This window comes from Chlorocebus sabaeus, chromosome 22 (genome assembly GCF_047675955.1).
Source record: "Chlorocebus sabaeus isolate Y175 chromosome 22, mChlSab1.0.hap1, whole genome shotgun sequence".
Lineage (NCBI taxonomy): Eukaryota > Metazoa > Chordata > Mammalia > Primates > Cercopithecidae > Chlorocebus > Chlorocebus sabaeus.
In genome coordinates this window covers 90920010-90939812 of record NC_132925.1, presented here as the reverse complement: position 1 = coordinate 90939812, position 19803 = coordinate 90920010, and the positions used below count along the sequence as shown (strand labels likewise).

The 19803-nt window shown below is 48.3% G+C and overlaps 1 protein-coding gene across 1 annotated transcript in view; it reads right to left on the bottom strand.

Annotated features, from left to right (window-relative positions):
* Positions 1-9608, bottom strand: part of SLC25A20 (solute carrier family 25 member 20) — a 39290-nt gene extending 29682 nt beyond the window's left edge. The window contains exons 1-2 of the mRNA XM_007984157.3: positions 9389-9608; positions 2076-2168 (exon numbers count right to left, since the gene is read on the bottom strand). Of these exons, the coding sequence (XP_007982348.3) occupies positions 2076-2168; positions 9389-9493 (198 nt within the window). The 5' untranslated portion in view covers positions 9494-9608. The remainder of the gene's footprint in view (positions 1-2075; positions 2169-9388) is intronic.
* Between the last annotated feature and the right edge of the window lie 10195 nt (positions 9609-19803).

Here is a 19803-nt window from a genome sequence, read left to right as displayed (position 1 = left end):
GAAGGGACATTGTGAGAAGTGACCAAGAAGGCAAGAGGTGAGCCCTCTTGTCACACCCACACAAGGGCCGCTTAAGGGCTCCTTGGTCAAGCAGTAATGCCAGTGCCTGGGAAGGCACCCGTTACTTAGCCAACCGTGAAAGGGAGTCTCTTTTCCTTGGAGGAGTCAGGGAACACTCTACTCCACCAGCTTCTTATGGGAGGCTGGATATTATCCAGGCCTGTCCACAGTTATCCGGAGGCCTAAACCCCTCCCTGTGATGCTGTGCTTCAGTGGTCATACTTCTTGTCCACTTTCATGTTCCTCCCATACTCCTGGTTCCTCTTTGATCTCACTTTGTCACCCAGGCTGAGTGCAGTGGTGCAATCTTGCTCACTGCAAGCTCCGCCTCCCAGGTTCATGCCATTCTCCTGCCTCAGCCTCCTGAGTAGCAGGGACTACAGGCGCCCACCACCACGCCCGGCTAATTTTTTGTATTTTTTTAAGTAGAGACAGGGTTTCACCGTGTTAGCCAGGATGGTCTCAATCTCCTAACCTCATGATCCACGCCTCGGCCTCCCAAAGTGCTGGGATTACAGGCGTGAGCTGCCGCCCCCAGCCTGATCTTTCTTACAAGTGCATAGAGGAAAACGCTGACGTATGCTGCCTTCCCTCTCTGCTTCGGCTACCTAAAAGGGAAGGGCCCTCCTCCCTCCCTCCCCGTCCCATGATCACGTGATTTGCTTGACCTTATCAATCACTTGGACAACTCACCCTCCTTACCCTGTCCCCTTGTCTTTTTTTTTTTTTTTTGAGACAGAGTCTCGCTCTGTTGCCAAGGCTGGAGTGCAGTGACATGATCTTGGCTCACTGTAAACTCCGCCTCCCAGGTTCATGCCATTCTCCTGCCTCAGCCTCCTGGGTAGCTGGGACTACAGGCGCCCGCCACCGCACCCAGCTAATTTTTAGTATTTTTAGTAGAGACGGGGTTTCAACATGTTAGCCAGTATGGTCTTGATCTCCTGACCTTGTGATCCACCCGCCTCGGCCTCCCAAAGTGCTGGAATTACAAGCATGACCACCACGCCCGGCCGCCCCCTTGTCTTATATTCAATAAATAGCGCGCCCAGCCATTAGAGGCCACTAAAGATCTCCGCGTCTTGGTAGTAGTGGTCCCCCGGGCCCAGCTGTTTTCTTTTTATCTCTTTGTCTTGTGTCTTTTTTATGATCTCTTGTCTCCGCACACGGGGAAAACACCCACTAAGCCCCACAGAGCTGGACCTCTCCCTCCTGGTTCAAGCAATTCTCGTGCCTCAGTCTCCCAAATAGCTGGGACTACAGGCACATGCCACCATGCCCAGCTAATTTTTGTATTTTTAGTAGAGACGGGGTTTCACTGTGTTGGCCAGGGTGGTCTCAAACTCCTGAACTCAGGCAATCCACCCACCTCGGCCTCCCAAAGTGCTGGGATTACAAGCGTGAGCCACCATGCTTGGCCTTTTTTTTTTTTTCAGGCAGGGTCTCATTCTGTCACCCAGGTTGGAGTGCAGTGGTACAATCTTGGCTCACTGCAACCTCTGCCTCCTGGTGGAGTGATCCTCCACCTCAATCACCTGAGTGGCTGGGACTACAGATGTACACGCGCCACCACGCCCATCTAATTTTTGCATTTTTTGTAGAGATGACACTCTACACGTTGCCCAGACTGGTCTTGAACTCCTGACCTCAAGTGATCCACCTGCCTTGGCCTACAAAGTGCTAGGATTAGAGGCGTGAGCCACCGCGCCCAGCTCAGATGTACATTTTCTTCCATTTCACATCTCAATTATTACTCACTAGTTCTCTGTGATCTAAATTCCATCTTCCAAAAGAGAGAACCATTTTATTAGCTTGAGTCATCTATATAAAACAGTAGCTAGAACTATCAGAGACTCCAAAGCAGATGACAACGGAGGGCAGAGGGTGGCATGCTGAAGGAGCAGCAGCTGTGAGCCAGCTGACCAGCAGAACCACAGTTACCCTACTCTCCTTGGGGGTAACAAACCAACCCCATGAATGTGTTCTGAGTAAGAGGATGCCCAGCACCAGATACCAACCTCTCTAAAAAGAGTCTTCCGGAAACAGTCAAAGGTCCCAGAGTACATGGGAGGTTGTCCAGGCAAACTCGGTGGCTGTGTCTGCAGTCGGACCTGAAACCAGAAGTTAAAATGCAGTCACCTACCAGAATCAGAACTGCCTGTCAGCAGCAATGGCCCAACTGTCTACCAAACTGAACAGGGAAGGCTGTACCTATGTACATGTCTTTGGCATTCACTTAACCTGCTGGATTCAAACTTCTCTTTCATTAGTACTTCATTCCTTTTATTAGCAAATAATATCCCATTGTATGAATAAATCACATTTTGTATGCCTGCCTATTCATCAGTTGATAGACATTTGTGTTTTTCCTTTTTTATTATTATGAATAATGCTGCTATAAACATTTGTGTACAAGTTTTTTGTATGGATATATGTTTTCACTTCTCTTCTGTATTGTATTGGTCAGAATTCTCCAGAGAAACAGAACCAACAGGAGATATATATCAAGAGATTTATTATAAGCAATTAGCTCATACAATTATGAAAGTTGAGAAGTCCCAAGATCTGTAGTCAGCAAGTTTGAGACCCAAAAAGAACCAAAGATTCAGTTCAAGTCTGAAGGCAGGAAAAGACTAATGTCCCACCTCAAGTATCCAGGCAGGAGTTCCCTCCTGCTTGTAGGGAAGTATCAGTCAGCCTTTTGGTCTACTTAGGCCTTCAACCGGATGAGGTCCACTCACATTAAGGAGGACAATTAGCTTTAATCAGCCTACAGATTCAAATGTTAACATTCAAAACCACCTCACAAGCACACTCAGAAAAATGTGAGACCAAATATCTAGGTACTCTATGGCCTAGTCAAGATGACACATAAAATTCACCATCACAGGTATTTATCCACTAGCATAATTTCTAACTTATATGTTAACTCTGTTTAAACCTTTTGAGGAACTGCCAGACTGTTTTCCAAAGTCGCTGCACCATTTTATATTCCCATAAGCAGTCTAGGAAGGGTCCCAATTTCTCCATATCTTCAATACTTATTGTCTTTACATATATATATAAAATTCTTTTTTTTTTTTTTTTTTGAGGCGGAGTCTCGCTCTGTCGCCCAGGCTGGAGTGCAGTGGCGCGATCTCAGCTCGCTGCAACCTCCACCTTCTGGGTTTACGCCATTCTCCTGCCTCAGCCCCCCGAGTAGCTGGGACTACAGGCGCCCGCCACCACGGCCAGCTAATTTTTTGTATTTTTTAGTAGAGACGGGGTTTCACTGTGTTAGCCAGGATGGTCTCAATCTCCTGACCTCGTGATCCGCCCGCCTTGGCCTCCCAGAATGCTGGGATTACAGGCGTGAGCCAGTGCACCCGGCCTTTTTTTTTTTTGACAAGGTTTCACTCTGTCACTCAGGCTGTGGTCAATAGCTCACTACAACCTTTGACCTTCTGGGCTCATGCAATCCTCCCACCTCAGCTTCCCAAGTAGCTGGGACTACAGGTGCACACCACAACGCCAGGCTAATTTTTATTGTTTTTGTAGAGACAGAATCTCACTATATTGCTCAGGCTATATCTATCTTTTTTTTAAGCCATCATAGTGGGTATGAGGTGGTATATCATTGTGATTTTGATTTACGTTTCCATGATGGATAATGACATTGAACAATTTCTCACATGCTTATTAGCTCACCTTCTTCAGAGAAATGTCTATTTAGATCCATGGCTGGGTGTGGTGGCTCACATCTGTAATCCCAGCACTTTGGGAAGCAGAGGTGGAAGGATCACCCTAGGCCAGGAGTTCAATTACAGAAAGCTGTGATGGTGCCACTACACTCCAGTTTGGGTAACAGAGCAAGACCTAGTCTCTTTTTATTTATTTATTTATTTGAGACACGGTCTCACTCTGTCGCCCATGCTGGAGTGCAGTGGTATGATCTTGACTCACTGTAACTTCCACCTCCCAGGCTCAGATGCTCCTCCCACCTCAGCCTTCCAAGTAGCTGGGACCTCAGGTGCATGCCACCATGCTGGGCTAATTTTTTTTTGCAGAGATGGGGTTTCACCATGTTGCCCAGGCTGATCTGAAACTCCTGGACTCATACAATCTGCCTGCCTCAGCCTCCCACAGATATGAGCCACCATGGCCAGCCAAGACTCAGCCTCTTTAAAAAAAAAAAAAAAAAAAAAAAAAAAAGAAGAAGAAGAAGAAGAAGAAAAGAAAAGAAGGCCAGGTGCGGTGGCTCACACCTGTAATCCCAGCACTTTGGGAGGCTCAGGTGGGTCAATAACCTGAGGTCAGGCATTCAAAACCAGCATGGCCAACATGTCGAAACCCTGTCTCTACTAAAAATACATAAATTAGCCAGGCATGGTGGCATGCACCTATAATCCCAGCTACTTGGGAGGCTGAGGCAGGAGAATTGCTTGAACCCAGAAGGCAGAGGTTGTAATGAGCCAAAATCACACCTTTGCACTCCAGTCTGGGCAACACAGTGAGACTCCTTCTCAAAAAAAAAAAAAAAAAGAAGATCCTTTGTCCTTTTTTCTTTCTCTCTCTCTCTCTTTCTCCCTCTTTTTAAGAGGCAGGGTCGGCCGGGTGTGGTGGCTTATGCCTGTAATCCCAGCACTTTGGGAGGCCCAGGCGAGCAGATCATGAGGTCAGTAGATCCAGACCATCCTGGCCAACACGGTGAAATCCCGTCTCTACTAAAAATACAAAAAATTAGCCAGACGTGGTGGCAGGAGCCTATAGTATCAGCTGCTCAGGAGGCTGAGGCAGGAGAATGGCGAAAACCCGGGAGTCGGAGCTTACAGTGAGTCAAGATGGCGCCACTGCACTCCAGCCTGGGCAACACAGCGAGATTCCATGTCAAAAAAAAAAAGAGAGAGAGACAGGTTCTTACACTGTCACCCAGGCTGGAGTCTTTGCCCATTTTTAATTGGATTATTTGTCTCTTTTTTTGTTTTTTTTGAGGCGGAGTCTTACTCTATCACCCAGGCTGGAGTACAGTGGCTCAATCTCAGTTCACCACAACCTCCACCTCCTGGGTTCAAGTGATTCTCCTGTCTCAGCCTCCTGCGTAGCTGGGATTACAGGTGCGTGCCACCATGCCCGGCTAATTTTTTTTTCTTTTTTTTTTTTTTTTTAGTAGAGACAAGGTTTCACTATGTTGGCCAGACTGGTCTCAAACTCCTGACCTCGGGTGGTCCACCCGCCTCGGCCTCCCAAAGTGCCGGGATTACAGGCATGAGCCACCGGCTTGGCCCTGATAAATGTTTATTGTTGCTTTAAGTCACTAAGTTTCGGGGTAAGTTGGTTTTGTTTTTTGGGTTTTTTTGAGACAAGGTCTTGCTCTATCACCCAAGCTGGCATGCAGGGGTGCCATCTTGGCTAACTGCAGCCTTGAACTCCTGGGTTCAAGTGATCCTCCTGCCTCATTGGAGTAAACTGTTAAACTGCAATAGATAACTGATATATCCAGTTACTTTTGCAGTCTTTTTCCTGAATTTTGTTTTGTTTTGTTTTGTTTTGAGACAGAATTTCACTCTTATTGCCCAGACCGGAGAGTAATGGCATGATCTTGGCTCACCGCAACCTCCGCCTCCCAGGTTCAAGTGATTCTCCTGCCTCAGCCTCTCAAGTAGCTGGAATTACAGGCATGTGCCACCACGCCTGGCTAATTTTGTATTTGTATATTCGTTATTTATTTATTTATTTATTTTTTGAGACGTGGTTTCACTCTTGTTGCCCAGGCTGGAGAGCAATGGTGCAATCTGGGCTCACCGCAACCTCTGCCTCCCGTGTTCAAGTGATTCTCCTGCCTCAGCCTCCCAAGTAGCTGGGATTACAGGCATGCACCACCACGCCCAGCTAATTTTGTATTTTTAGTAGAGACAGGATTTCTCCATGTTGCTTAGGTTGATCTCGAACTCCCAACCTCAGGTGATCTGCCCGCCTTGGCCTCCCAAAGTGCTGGGATTACAGGCGTGAGCCACCACGCCGGGCCTAATTTTGTATTTTTAGTAGAGACGGGGTTTCTCCATGTTGGTCAGGCTGCTCTCAAACTCCCAACCTCAGGTGATCTGCCCACCTCAGACTCCCAAAGTGGGATTACAGGCGTGAGCCACCACGCGCAGCCCTTCCTGGATGTTTTTCCTGCTCACTGTTCTGCTTCCAAATTCTTCTCAAGGTTGCTATTACACTAACCTTTCCAAAATATCATTTTTACCATGTTGTTTATTTCTTTAGAATCTCTTATTCTTGTATTTGTCAGGTCCTTCTATGTCATCATTCCTACCATGTTTTAAAATTTCTTTAGAATTTCTTATTCTTGTATTTGTCAGGGCCTTCCATATCAAACCAAGGAAGTCCCTCACTGGGCAACAGAGGTGACATGCAAGTCTGAGGGGTTTATGAACACAATAGAAATGCCCAGATGCCACCACACCTTTACATCCAAAATCCCTCATATTGTCCTCCCATAGTCAGGCATAACCTTCCCTAGTTAGTAGAGAGAGAGAAATGGATCAAAGCTTCTGACTAGACCAGGTACAGTGGCTCACGCCTAGAATCCCAGCACTTCAGGAGGCCAAGGCAGGAGGATCACTTGAGGCCAAGAGTTTGAGATCAGCCTGGCCAACATGGAGAAACCCCATCTCTACTAAAAATACAAAAATTAGCCAGGCATGGTGGCACGCACCTGTAATCCCAGCTACTTGGGAGGCTGAGGCAAGAGAATTGCTTGAATTCGGGAGGTAGAAGTTGCTGTGAGCCAAGATCCTGCCACCGTACTCCAGCCTGGGTGACAGAGGGAGAGTCTTGGCTCAAAAAAAAGAAAAAAAAAAAAAAACTGACTAATACTTTTTTGTGATTTTTTTTTCTTTTGAGACAGTATCTCATTCTGTTGCCCAGACTGCAGTGCAAAGGCTCATTGCAGCCTCAAACTCCTAGGTTCAACCAATCCTCCAGCCTCACCCTCCTGAGTAGCTGGGATTACAGGTGTGCACTACCATCCCCAGCTAATTTTTGTATTTTTTATAGACATGAGGTCTTGCCATGTTGCCAAGGCTGCCTTTTTGTGATTTTATATACACTTCATACCTCATACCTGTCTCATCAGGACATCAGCCATCCAACCAAACCAGCAAGGACATTAAAGTCCTTTGCAGGTGGTCTTTTTTTTTTTTTTTTTTTTTTTTGAGGAGTCGTCTCACTCTGTCACCCAGGCTGGAGTGCAATAGCACAATCTCAGCTCACTGAAACCTCCACCCTACGGGTTCAAGCTATTCTCCTGCCTCAGCATCCCAATTAGCTGGGATTACAGGTGCCTGCCACCACACCCAGCTAATTTTTTTGTATTTTTAGTAGAGATGGGATTTCACCATGTTGGCCAGGCTGGTCTCGAACTTCTGACCTCAGGTTATCCACCTACCTCGGCCTCCCAAAGTGCTGGGATTACAGGCATGAGCTCACCGTGCCCAGCCTAGGTGGTATTATTTTATAATATGGTCCCCACTTGCAAGCCACACTCACCTTCACTCCTGCCTTCCCCACACCAGACTGTCTGGGTCTCCCTACTTCTTCAGTCCGAACTCAGCCAGCACTTGAATGCTTGTTCTAATGCACCACCTTCCATAGAGCCTTTTCATGCCCCACTCTGAAGCGTTGCAGCTTTTGGCTTGTCAGGACACACGGACCACAGCTCAGTTACACTATCTTGGACTTCTTTTTTTTATTCTAAACCTTGGACCTCTGAAAGTACCTTAAGGTCAGGCTTTGATTGGAGTCCACCTAGCTTACTAAGGCCAAAAACACAGCAGTCAGCAATTTGTGGTTTTGGTTTAAGCTAAAGAGAGGCTTTCTGGTTCCTAAATATGCCAGTGAGCATTTCAGTTATTTGCACTTCAGTGCAGAGGTCATCCAGTCCTTCTTGGGAGTGACATCAAGGACAAAGATGATAGGAGCGACATTGGTATGTATGTATGTATGTATGCGTGTATATATATTTTTTCTTTTTCCTTTTTTTTAAGGGTGGCCGCAGAGGCCTAGAACTAATAAGGTATCTGCCTATATGGACCAAGAGCAGGAAGAAAGGCCAGATAATCGTCCCTCAGTAAACAGTGCTGCTTGGAATGACCACCGTCAGGGAAGCACTAACACAGGGCATTTACCATCAGCTACATAAACATTTGATTTCATGTTGCACAATGACATAGCCAGTCCAGCTACTTTAACCCTGGTCTTCCTACAGAATGACCCCAGTATGAGTTCTACCTCAGGGCAGCTCCTTTCTTCGATGAAAGGCAGCAAAGAGCTTGCTGCCCAAGCCTGCCAAGAGGAAGTGCCCACAAAACTATTTCGCTGTGGAGGAAATCTGACCCAACATCCTAACAAACCCCCTCACATGGGCTTCCAATCCTTTAAAACTCATGTCTGCTCCCCACAGGCCCACCCTGGCAATGACTTGTCAATTTCCTTCAAGTTTATGTCCAGAAATAAAGTGAGAAAACTTGGATGCAGCTTCGAGTGTTAAGCCATGGGGGATGGACTTTGGTCCCCCAGCAAAGCATTAATGAAGGTGTTGCAAGGGGAATAGTTGAGATATGATAAGAGTAAGACCAGAAAACAATCCCTGATCCATTGATCAGGCCTCCCTCCCAAGCCTCAGTCTGACCATAGCTTCCTCATCTGGGAGTTGTGAGAACGTGGTTGGCCTTGTGCAAAGCTGATCACCTTGCTTTCCGTGGAAAGGGCTCGGTCACTGAGGTCATCATTGCTTCTCACAGGGATGCCTCTGCCCAGTAGGCTGAGCAGGCCACCCTTGGGTGACAGGCCGAAGACTGTCAAGTATCTCCCCGGGCCGGGAAAGGTACGAAAGAGATGGTTACTCTTGACCCAGGGGAATGTATCAAAGGACACCTCTAGAACAACCGCATCTGTGTTTAGTTGTCTTCCTGGGGCGGGCTTTACAGAGGACCTGTTTCAACCCTAATGATAATGTCAGGGTTGGCTGAAACCAGAACTATGGAGAGACGTTTTTTCTTTCCCATCCCTAAAGAAGTGGCGCAGGATCAAGAGAGACTGCGGGACAGGGAACTTTTTACATCAGAGCTCTTGACAGGCAGTTAGAGGCTGCTCACTTTGCGCCGCCGCCTGGCTCTTTGGGGCGGAAGGTACAGCTTCCTGCCCACCCCTGAAAGAGAGATTCCCTAGACTTCTCACGGAAGCTCACACAGGTCCCTCTTCTGCCCAGCGGCCGCGCCTCGCGGGGAACCATGCTTTGCGCGCCCCGCCCGGGCCTCCTCCCCAAAGCCTGCGACCCAGCCTCCCGCACCTTGACCGTGTCGAGAGGGTGACCCACGAACACCAGGCACACGCCGCCAAAGCCGCCGGCCAGCAGGTTCTTGAGCGGGCTGATGGGTTTCGGCTGCTCGGCCATGGTTAGTCCGTCTGTAACTCAAGTCTGTCAGTTCTCGGGCAGTACTGGCTTCTCAGCCCCGGCTGCAGTGCCGGCGCCGCCGACCTTTCACCCACTTTCGGGTGGGCGGGGCATGAGCCTGGGGCAGGTCGGGAGGAGGACCCAGTGAACACCGTCGGGCTTCCGCCCGGGGCTGCTTCCGGTCTCGGCCCCGCCTCGATGGGCGCGGCAGAGCGCAAAGCCGCATGGGCGGGGTTTGGGAGTGTCGGCCGACGGGCCTATTCCTCCAGGAAGCCTTCCCAGTCTTCAGTGTTTCCTCCTCTGAACTCCGGTTCATCCCCTCACTCCAGAGAGATCAATTGCGCCCTGCCAAATACCAGGCGTCCTTCTAGGTGCTGGAGGCACCTCTGGTAGTACAACACACAGGTCCCTATCCTCCTGGAATTTACAGACCATAACAAAGATAAATAACCGAAAAATGCATAGTGTATCAGGTAGTAATAAGTACTACCGAGAAAAATTCAGGAAGAGAGTTAGAGGGCATGTGGGACAAGTGATTTGCAATTTTAATTAGTTGAATAAGGGAGGGTTTAACTGAAAAGGTGACAAGATTCAAGACCTAAGATGAGAGACGGAGTTCTGTTCATACATAACCGGCTAACGGGTGAGGAACCTTCCACTCAGAAGAAAAAGTGCAAAAGCCTTGAGATGGTCTGTGCCTGACATGTTTGAAAAACCACAGGAAGAGAGAGGGTAGTAGCTGATGAGGCGACAGAGGTTTTGGAGGCACTAGAAGACAGATTTGGGCCTGGTGTTATGACTCATGTTGTGCCACTGCACTCCAGCCTGGGCAACAAGAGCAAAACACTGTCTCAAAAAAAAAAAAAAAAAGTTAAAGGCTGGACGCGGTGGCTCATGCCTGTAATCCCAGGACTTTGGAAGGCCGAGGCAGGTGGATCACCTGAGGTCAGGAGTTCAAGACCAGCCTGGCCAACATGGTCAAATCCCGTCTGTACTAAAAATACAAAAACTTGCCAGGCGTGGTGGCAGATGCCTATGCCTGTAATCCCAGTTACTCAGGAGGCTAAAGTAGGAGAATCGCTTGAGCCCAGGAGGCAGAGGTTGCAGTGAACTGAGATATTACCACTGTCTCTCCTCTGAAGGACGGAGAAGTCATTGCAGGGTCCTGAGTGTGGAGCGACATAGTCTGACATCGTTATCAGGATACCCCTTTGATTGCTGGGTGAAAATAGACTCCAGCGGGCAAGAAGAAACAAGGAGCCTTAAGGAGGCGAAAAGCCATGGCCAGAGATGTTGGCTTGCACCAGGGCATAACAGAGAAGGTAGTAAGCAGTGGCCAGAGGCTGGGCGCGGTGGCTGACGCCTGTAATCCCAGCACAGCGACTCGGAGGCTGAGGCAGGAGAATGGCGTGAACCCAGGAGGCGGAACTTGCAGTGAGCCGAGATCGCACCACTGCACTCCAGCCTGGGTGACAAAGTGAGACTCTGTCTCAAAAAAAAAAAAAAGGAAGTGGCCAGATTCTGGATATTTTCTAAAGAAAAAAAACATTTTAAGTTGTCAATTAATAGGATATAAGGTGGCCAGGCACGGTGGCTCACGCCTGTAATCCCAGCACTTTGGGAGACCGAGGCATACAGATCATGAAGTCAGGAGATCGAGACCATCCTAGCTAACATGGTGAAACCCCATCTCTACTAAAAACACAAAAAATTAGCCAGGTGTGGTGGCACAGTGCCTGCAGTCCCAGCTACTCGGGAGGCTGAGGCAGGAGAATTGTGTGAACCCGGGAGGTGGACGTCGCAGTGAGCCGAGATCACACCACTGCACTCCAGCCTGGTGAAAGAGTGAGACTCTGTCTCAAAAAATAAATAAATACATAAATAAAAAGAATATAAAGGGTGTGAAAGAAGAGTTAAGATTATGGGGCTGGTGCCAGGCTCAGTGGCTCACGCCTATAATCCCAGCACTTTGGGAGGCCGAGGTGAGCGGATCACGAGGTCAGGAGATCAAGGCCATCCTGGCTAACACAGTGAAACTCCATCTCTACTGAAAATACGAAAAAAAAAAAAAATAGCCCCGCGTGGTGACGGGCGCCTGTAGTCCCAGCTACTCGGGAGGCTGAGGCAGGAGAATGGCATGAACCCGGGAGGCAGAACTTGCAGGGAGCCGAGATTGCACCACTGCAGACCAGCGTGGGCGACAGAGCGAGACTCCATCTCAAAAAAAAAAAAAAAAAAAAAAAAAAGAATTATGGGCCAGGTGCAGTGGCTCACACCTGTAATCCCAACATTTTGGGAGGCCCAGGCAGGTGGATCATGAGGTCGGAGTTTGAACCAGCCTGGCCACCACGATGAAACCCTCTCTCTACTAAAAATACAAAAATCAGCCAGGCGTTCTGGCATGTACCTATAATCCCACTGCTCAGGAAGATGAAGCAGGAGAACCGCTTGAACCCGGGAGGCAGAGGTTGCAGTGAGCCAAGATCACACCACTGCACTCCATCCAGCCTGGGTGACAGAGTGAGACTCTGTCTCAAAAAACAAAAATATGCTAATGTTTTTGGCCTTAGCAACTAGAGAGGAGTCACCTTTACCTAGGTCAGGGGAGATTGGGGAGGAGCAGATTAGTAGAGAGGGAAAGCAAATTTTGGACATATTGAGTTTGAAATTTCTATTAGACAGAGATTTTTTTTTTTTTTTTTTTTTTTTGAGACGGAGTCTCGCTTTGTCACCCAGGCTAGAGTGCAGTGGCCAGATCTCAGCTCACTGCAAGCTCCGCCTCCCAGGCTCACGCCATTCTCCTGCCTCAGCCTCCCGAGTAGCTGGGACTACAGGCGCCCACCACCTCGCCCGGCTAGCTTTTTGTATGTTTTAGTAGAGATGGCGTTTCACCGTGTTAGCCAGGATGGTCTCGATCTCCTGACCTCGTGATCCGCCCGTCTCGGCCTCCCAAAGTGCTGGGATTACAGGCTTGAGCCACCGCGCCCGGCCTAGACAGAGACATTTCAGTCTGGCATTCAGAGGAGAGCCTTAGGCTAGCAATGAAATTTGACAGTCATCAGCCAATTTAGATCACCAAGGGAGTGAGTGGTGATTTAAAATAGAAGTTCAGGCCGGTCGCGGTGGCTCAAGCCTGTAATCCCAGCACGTTGGGAGGCCGAGACGGGCGGATCACAAGGTCAGGAGATCGAGACCATCCTGGCTAACACAGTGAAACCCCGTCTCTACTAAAAAATACAAAAAAAAGCTAGCCGGGCGAGGTGGCGGGCGCCTGTAGTCCCAGCTGCTCGGGAGGCTGAGGCAGGAGAATGGCGTAAACCCGGGAGGCGGAGCTTGCAGTGAGCTGAGATCCGGCCACTGCACTCCAGCCTGGGCGACAGAGTGAGACTCTGTCTCAAAAAAATAAATAAATAAATAAATAAATAAATAAATAAAATAGAAGTTCAGAGATGGAGCCTTTAGTCCATACACTGTTAGGAGATTAGGAAGATGAAAAGGGACTAGGAAAAGAGAAAACAACATAGAAGTGACCCTGAGTCACTGGGTCCTGGAACCCCTAAGGAAAGAGCATCAACTATGCCTGATAGGTAGACATAGCCACTGAATATAGCAAAAAGTAATTCATTGGTGACATTAACAAAAACAGTTCCTGTGGCCAGGTAGTGGCTCACACCTGTAATCCCAGCACTTTGACAGGCTGAGGCAGCAGATTGCTTGAGGTCAGGGGTTCAAGACCAGGCTGGCCAATATGGTGAAACGTAGTCTCTACTAAAAAAACAAAAATTAGGCTGGGCACAGTGGCTCACACCTGTAATCCCAGCATTTTGGGAAGCTGAGGCGGGAGGATCACGAGATCAGGAGTTTGAGACCAGCCTCACCAAATGATGAAACCCCATCTCCACTAAAAATACAAAAATTAGTGGGTGTGGTGGCAGGCTCCTGTAATCCAGCCCAGGCAACAACATGGAGACTCCATCTCCGGAAAAAAAAAAAAGATACAAAAATTAGTCAGGTGTGGTGGCTGGTACCTGTAGTCCCAGCTACTCGGGAGGCTGAGGTATGAGAATTGCTTGAACCCAGGTGGCAGAGGTTGCAGTGAGCCAAGATCTTGCCACTGCACTCGTGCCTGGGTGACACAGAGAGATTATATCTCAAAAAAAAAAAGAAAAAATTGAACCTCATACTCAAACTAGCGTCCAAGCAGGAGGATGAAACAATATCACTCAACTATGCAAACAAAAACTTAGGAAGTTGGCTCATTCCTGTAATCCCAGCACTTTGAGAGGCCAAGGTGGGTGGATCACGAGGTCAGGAGATCGAGACCATCCTGGATAACACAGTGAAACCCCGTCTCTACTAAAAATACAAAAACAAAATTAGCCAGGTGTGGTGGCGGGTGCCTGTAGTCTCAGGTACTCGGGAGGCTGAGGTGGGAGAATGGTGTGAACCTGGGAGGCGGAGCTTGCAGTGAGCCCAGATCGTGCCACTGCACTCCAGCCTGGGTGACAGAGCAAGACTCTGTCTCAAACAAAACAAAACAAAACAAAACGTAGGAAGTTTGCTATGCATGGCTGGGCATGATGACTCATACCTGTAATCCCAGCTTCTTGGGAAGCCAAGGCGAAAAAGAACACATAAAAATTAAAAAGCAAAAAATAAAACCAAGAAAGAAGACATGGCAAGCAAATAAATTTGTGAAATCTGAAATCTGTAGTTATCTTTATGATCATTGATGTTGAAGTTTGCTATATGTGGGAAGGGCGTGGTGACTAAGGCCTGTAATTCTAGCACTTTGGGATGCTAAGATGGGAGAATTGCTTGAGCAATTCTCAAGTTCAAGACCAGTCTGGGAAACATAGCAAGACGCCCTCCATCTTTAAAAAAAAAAAAAAAAATTTTGGCCTTTTTTTTTTGAGATGGAGTCTGGCTCTGTTGCCCAGGCTGGAGTGCAGTGGCATGATCTTGGGTCACTGCAACTTCTGCGTGAGCCACTGTGCCTGGCGACCTTTTTTTTTCCTTTAGAATCTCACTCTGATACCCAGGCTGAGTGCAGTGGCGTGATCTTGGCTCACTGCAACCTCCATTTCCTGGGTTCAAGCGATTCTCCTGCCTCAGCCTTCTGAGTAGCTGGGACTACAGGCATGCACCACCAAATCCAGCTAATTTTTGTATTTTGTAGAAATAGGGTTTCACCATCTTGGCCAGGCTGGTCTCAAACTCCTGGCCTCAAGTGATCCAACCACCTCAGCCTTCCAAAGTGCTAGGATTACAGGCATGAGCCACCGCGCCCAGCCTCCACTTTCTTTTTTGTTTTTATTTTTTGAGACAGAGTCTTGCTCTGTAGCCCAGGCTAGAGTGCAGTGGCGCAACTGCGGCTCACTGCAACCTCCCTGCCTCCTGGGTTCAAGCAATTCTCCTGCCTAAGCCTCCCCAGTAGCTGGGACTGCAGATGCCTGCCACCATGCCCAGCTAATTTGTTGCATTTTTAGTGCAGACACAGTTTCACCGTGTTAGCCAAGATGGTCTCAGTCTCCTGACCTCATGATCCACTTGCATCCGCCTCCCAAAGTGCTGGGATTACAGGCGTTAGACACTGCACCCTGCCAAGCCTCCACTTTCTTTTTCATTTCTTTTTTTTTGTTTTGAGACAGAGTCTTGCCCTGTCACCCAGGCTGGAGTGCAATGGCAAGATCTGGGCTCACTGCAAGCTCCGCCTCCCGGGTTCACAGGATTATCCTGCCTCAGTTTCCCGAGTAGCTGGGATTACAGGCGCTCGCCACCATGCCGAGCTACTTTTTGTATTTGTAGTAGAGACGGGTTTCACCATGTTGACCAGGCTAGTCTCCAACTCTTGACCTCGTGATCCACCCACTTTAGCCTCCCAAAATGCTGGGATTACAGGCGTGAGCCACCATGCCCAGCCTCCTCCATTTTCTTATTTGAAAAACACATTTTTTTTTTTTTTTTGACAGTGTCTTGCTCCTGTCGCCCAGGCTGGAGTACAGTGGCCAGATCTCAGCTCACGCAACTTCCACCTCCTGGGGTTCAAGCAATTCTCCTGCCTCAGTCTCACGAGTAGCTGGGATTACAGACGCATGGCACTGCGCCAGGCTAATTTTTGTATTTTTAGTAGAGACAGGGTTTCACCATGTTGGCCAGGCTGGTCTCCAACTCCTGACCTTGTGATCTGCCTGCCTCGGCCTCCCAAAGTGCTGGGATTAGAGACGTGAGCCACCGTGCCAAGCCCAAAAAACATTAATTTTTAAAAAACAAAAAGAAAGGCCGGGCGCGGTGGCTCAAGCCTGTAATCCCAGCACTTTGGGAGGCCGAGACGGGCGGATCACGAGGTCAGGAGATCGAGACCATCCTGGCTAACACAGTGAAACCCCGTCTTTACTAAAAAATACAAAAAACTAGCTGAGCGCGGTGGCGGGCGCCTGTAGTCCCAGCTACTCAGGAGGCTGAGGCAGGAGAATGGCGTAAACCCGGGAGGCGGAGCTTGCAGTGAGCCGAGATCTGGCCACTGCACTCCAGCCTGGACGACAGAGCGAGACTCCGCCTCAAAAAAAAAAAAAAAACAAAAAAAACAAAAAGAAAAAAAATAAAATGTCACTGCCCTCCAGCCTGGATGGGAGTGTGAGATACTGTCTCCACAAAAATAAAAAACAATTAAAAAAAAGAAACATGGCCAGGTATGGTGGCTCATGCCCTGTAATCCCAGCACATTGGGAGGCCAAGGCAGGAGGATAGCCTGAGACTAGGAGTTCGAGACCAGTCTGAACAACATAGCGAGACCTGGTCTCTACAAAAAAAAAAAAAAAAAAATTGGCCGGGAGCAGTGGCTCACGCCTATAGTCCCAGCACTTTGGGAGGCTGAGGCAGGCAGATCACCTGAGGTCAGGAGTTCAAGAAAAGCCTGGCTAACATGGTGAAACCTTGTCTCTACTAAAAATACAAAAATTAGCTGTGCGTGGTGGCAGATACCTGTAATTCCAGCTGCTCTCGAGACTAAGGCAGGAGAATCCTTTGAACATGGGAGGCGGAGGTTGCAGTGAGCCAAGACTGCACCATTGCACTCCAGCCTGGGAGACACGAGTGAAACTCTGTCTCAAAAGAAAAAAGAAAAAAATTAACTTGGCATGGTTGTGCATGTCTGTGGTCCCAGTTACTTAGGAGGCTGAGGTGGGAGGATCCCTTGAGCCCAGGATGTTGAGGTTGTAGTGAGTCGTGATTGTGCCACTGCACTCCAGCCTGGGTAACAGAGTGAGACTCCATTGACAAAACAAAATACAAAAAAAAAAAAAAAAAAAAAAAATCAAACTGAATCTAAGGTGTTTTTTTTTTTTTTTTCGAGACAAGGTCTCACTCTGTCACCCAGGCTGGAGTGCAGTGGCATGATCTCAGCTCACTGCAAGCTCCACCTCCCGGGTTCACACCATTCTCCTGCCTCAGTCTCCTGAGTAGCTAGGACTACAGGTGCCAGCCACCAAGCCCAGCTAATTTTTTTTTTTTTTTTTTTGAGTCTCGCTCTGTCGCCCAGGCTGGAGTGCAGTGGCCGGATTTCGGCTCACTGCAAGCTCCGCCTCCCCGGTTCACGCCATTCTCCTGCCTCAGCCTCCCGAGTAGCTGGGACTACAGGCGCCCACCACCTCACCCGGCTAGTTTTTTGTATTTTTTAGTAGAGACGGGGTTTCACCGTGTTAGCCAGGATGGTCTCAATCTGCTGACCTCGTGATCCGCCCGTCTCGGCCTCCCAAAGTGCAGGGATTACAGGCTTGAGCCACCGTGCCCGGCTTTTTTTTTTTTTTTTTTTTTTTTTTTTTTTTTGAGATGGAGTCTCGCTCTGTTGCCCAGGTTGGAGTGCTGTGGCCGGATCTCAGCTCACTGCAAGCTCCGCCTCCCGGGTTCACGCCATTCTCCTGCCTCAGCCTCCCGAGTAGCTGGGACTACAGGCGCCCGCCACGGCGCCCGGCTAGTTTTTTGTATTTTTTTAGTAGAGACGGGGTTTCACCATGCTAGCCAGGATGGTCTCGATCTCCTGACCTTGTGATCCACCCATCTCGGCCTCCCAAAGTGCTGGGATTACAGGCGTGAGCCACCGCGCCCAGCCAGAAATTTTTGAAAAAGACCAATAAGGGCTTCAACCTGAGAAAGCTGATTGAAGGAAAAAAAATCAACCAAGGCATCTTGTTCTACCATATAGAAAAAAGAAACCAGCCAGTTGCAGTGGCTCACGCCTGTAATCCCAACACTTTAGGAGTCCAAGGCAGGTGGATCACCTAAGGTAAGGAGTTCAAGACCAGCCTGGCAACATGGTGAAACCCCATCTCTACTAAAAATACATAGGGGCATGGTGGCACCCGCCTGTAGTCCCAGCTATTCGGGAGACTGAGGTAGGAGAATTGCTTGAACTAGGGAGGCAGAGGTTTCAGAGAGCTGAGATCACGCCAGAGCACTCCAGCCTGGGTGACAGAGTGAGACTGCATCTCAAAAAATAAATAAATAATTGGCCGGGCACAGTGGCTCATGCCTGTAATTCTAACACTGGGAGGCCGAGGCAGGCAGATCACTTGAGGTCAGGTGTTTGAGGCCAGCCTGGCCAACATGGTGAAACACTGTCTCTACTAAAAATATAAAAATTAGCCTGGCATTGTGATGGGCGCCTGTAGTCCCAGCTACTTGGGAGGCTGAGACAGGAGAATTCCTTGAACCCAGGTGGTGGAGGTGTGCAGTGAGCTGAGTTCTCGCCACTGCACTTCAGCCTGGGTGACAGAGTAAGATTCCATCTCAAAAAATAAATAAATACATAAAACAAAAAATAAAACACAAAATTTTTTAAAAACAGAAACCATGAAGCTGCAATTAAAACATTGTAGTGGCAAGGCACGGTGGCTCACGCCTGTAATCCCCCAGCACTTTGGGAGGCTGAGGCGGGTGGATCACAAGGTCAGGAGATTGAGACCATCCTGGCTAACACAATGAAACCCCATCTCTACTAAAAATACAAAAAAATTAGCCAGGCGTGGTGGCAGGCACCTGTAGTCCCAGCTACTTGGGAGGCTGAGGTAGAAGAATGGCATGAACCCGGGAGGCAGAGGTTGCAGTGAGCTGAGATCGCACCACTGCACTCCAGCCTGGGTGATGAGCGAGACTCCATCTCAAAAAAAAAAAAAAAAAAAAACCCATTGTAGTATTGAACCGGGAATAGGCAAACAGATCTTCAAAACAGAACGAAGAGCCCAGATAACAAACCCATGTATACAAGGGAATTTAGATGATGATAAAGGTGTTAATAAATAGTGAATAAAGAATGACCTATTCAGGCCAGGCACGATGGCTCACGCCTGTAATCCAAGCACTTTGGGAGGCAAAGGCGGGAAATCACTTGAGGTCAGGAGTTTGAGACAAGCCTGGCCAACATGGTGAAACCCTGTCTCTACTAAAAATACAAAAATTAGCCAGGCATGATGTCATGTGCCTGTAATCCCAGCTACTTGGGAGGCTGAGGCAGGGGAATCACTTGAATCTGGGAGGCAGAGGTTGCAGTGAGCTGAGATTGCGCCACTGTACTCCAGTCTGACGACAAAGCAAGACTCTATCTCAACAAAACAAAACGAAACAAAAAAACAAAAATTAGCTGGGTGTGGTGGCATGTGCCGGTAGTCCCACCTACTTGGGAGGCTGAGGCAGGAGAATCGCTTAAACCCAGCAGGCAGAGATTGCAGTCAGCCAAGATAGCACCACTGCACTCTAGCTTGGGAAACAGAGTGAGACTCTATTAAAAAAAAAAAAAAAAAGACCTATTTAATACGTGGTGTTGGGATTAAAAATAATCAAATTAGGCCTGGCGCGATGGCTCATGCATGTAATCCCAGCACTTTGGGGGGTGGAGGCGGGTAGATCATCTGAGGTCAGGAGTTTAAGACCAGCCTGGCCAACATGGTGAAACCCTGTCTCTACTAAAAATATGAAAATTAGTCAGGCATGTTGGTGCACGCTTGTAATCCCAGCTACTCAGGAGGCTGAGGCAGGAGAATTGCTTGAACCTGGGAGGCCGAGGTTGCAGTGAGCCAGGATCGTGCCATTGCACTCCAGCCTGTGTGACAAGAGCAAAACTCCATCTCAAAAGAAAAAAAAATTATCAAATTATAAAAAAATAAATCTAAATCCCATCTCCTACCAAATACATATTCTGGATAGATTAAAGAACCCAATTTGAAAAAATAGGAATATAAAGCATTAGCATTTTGACTGGTGCAGTGAGTTATCCCAGCACTTTGGGAGACCAAAGTGGGAGGATTGCTTGAGCC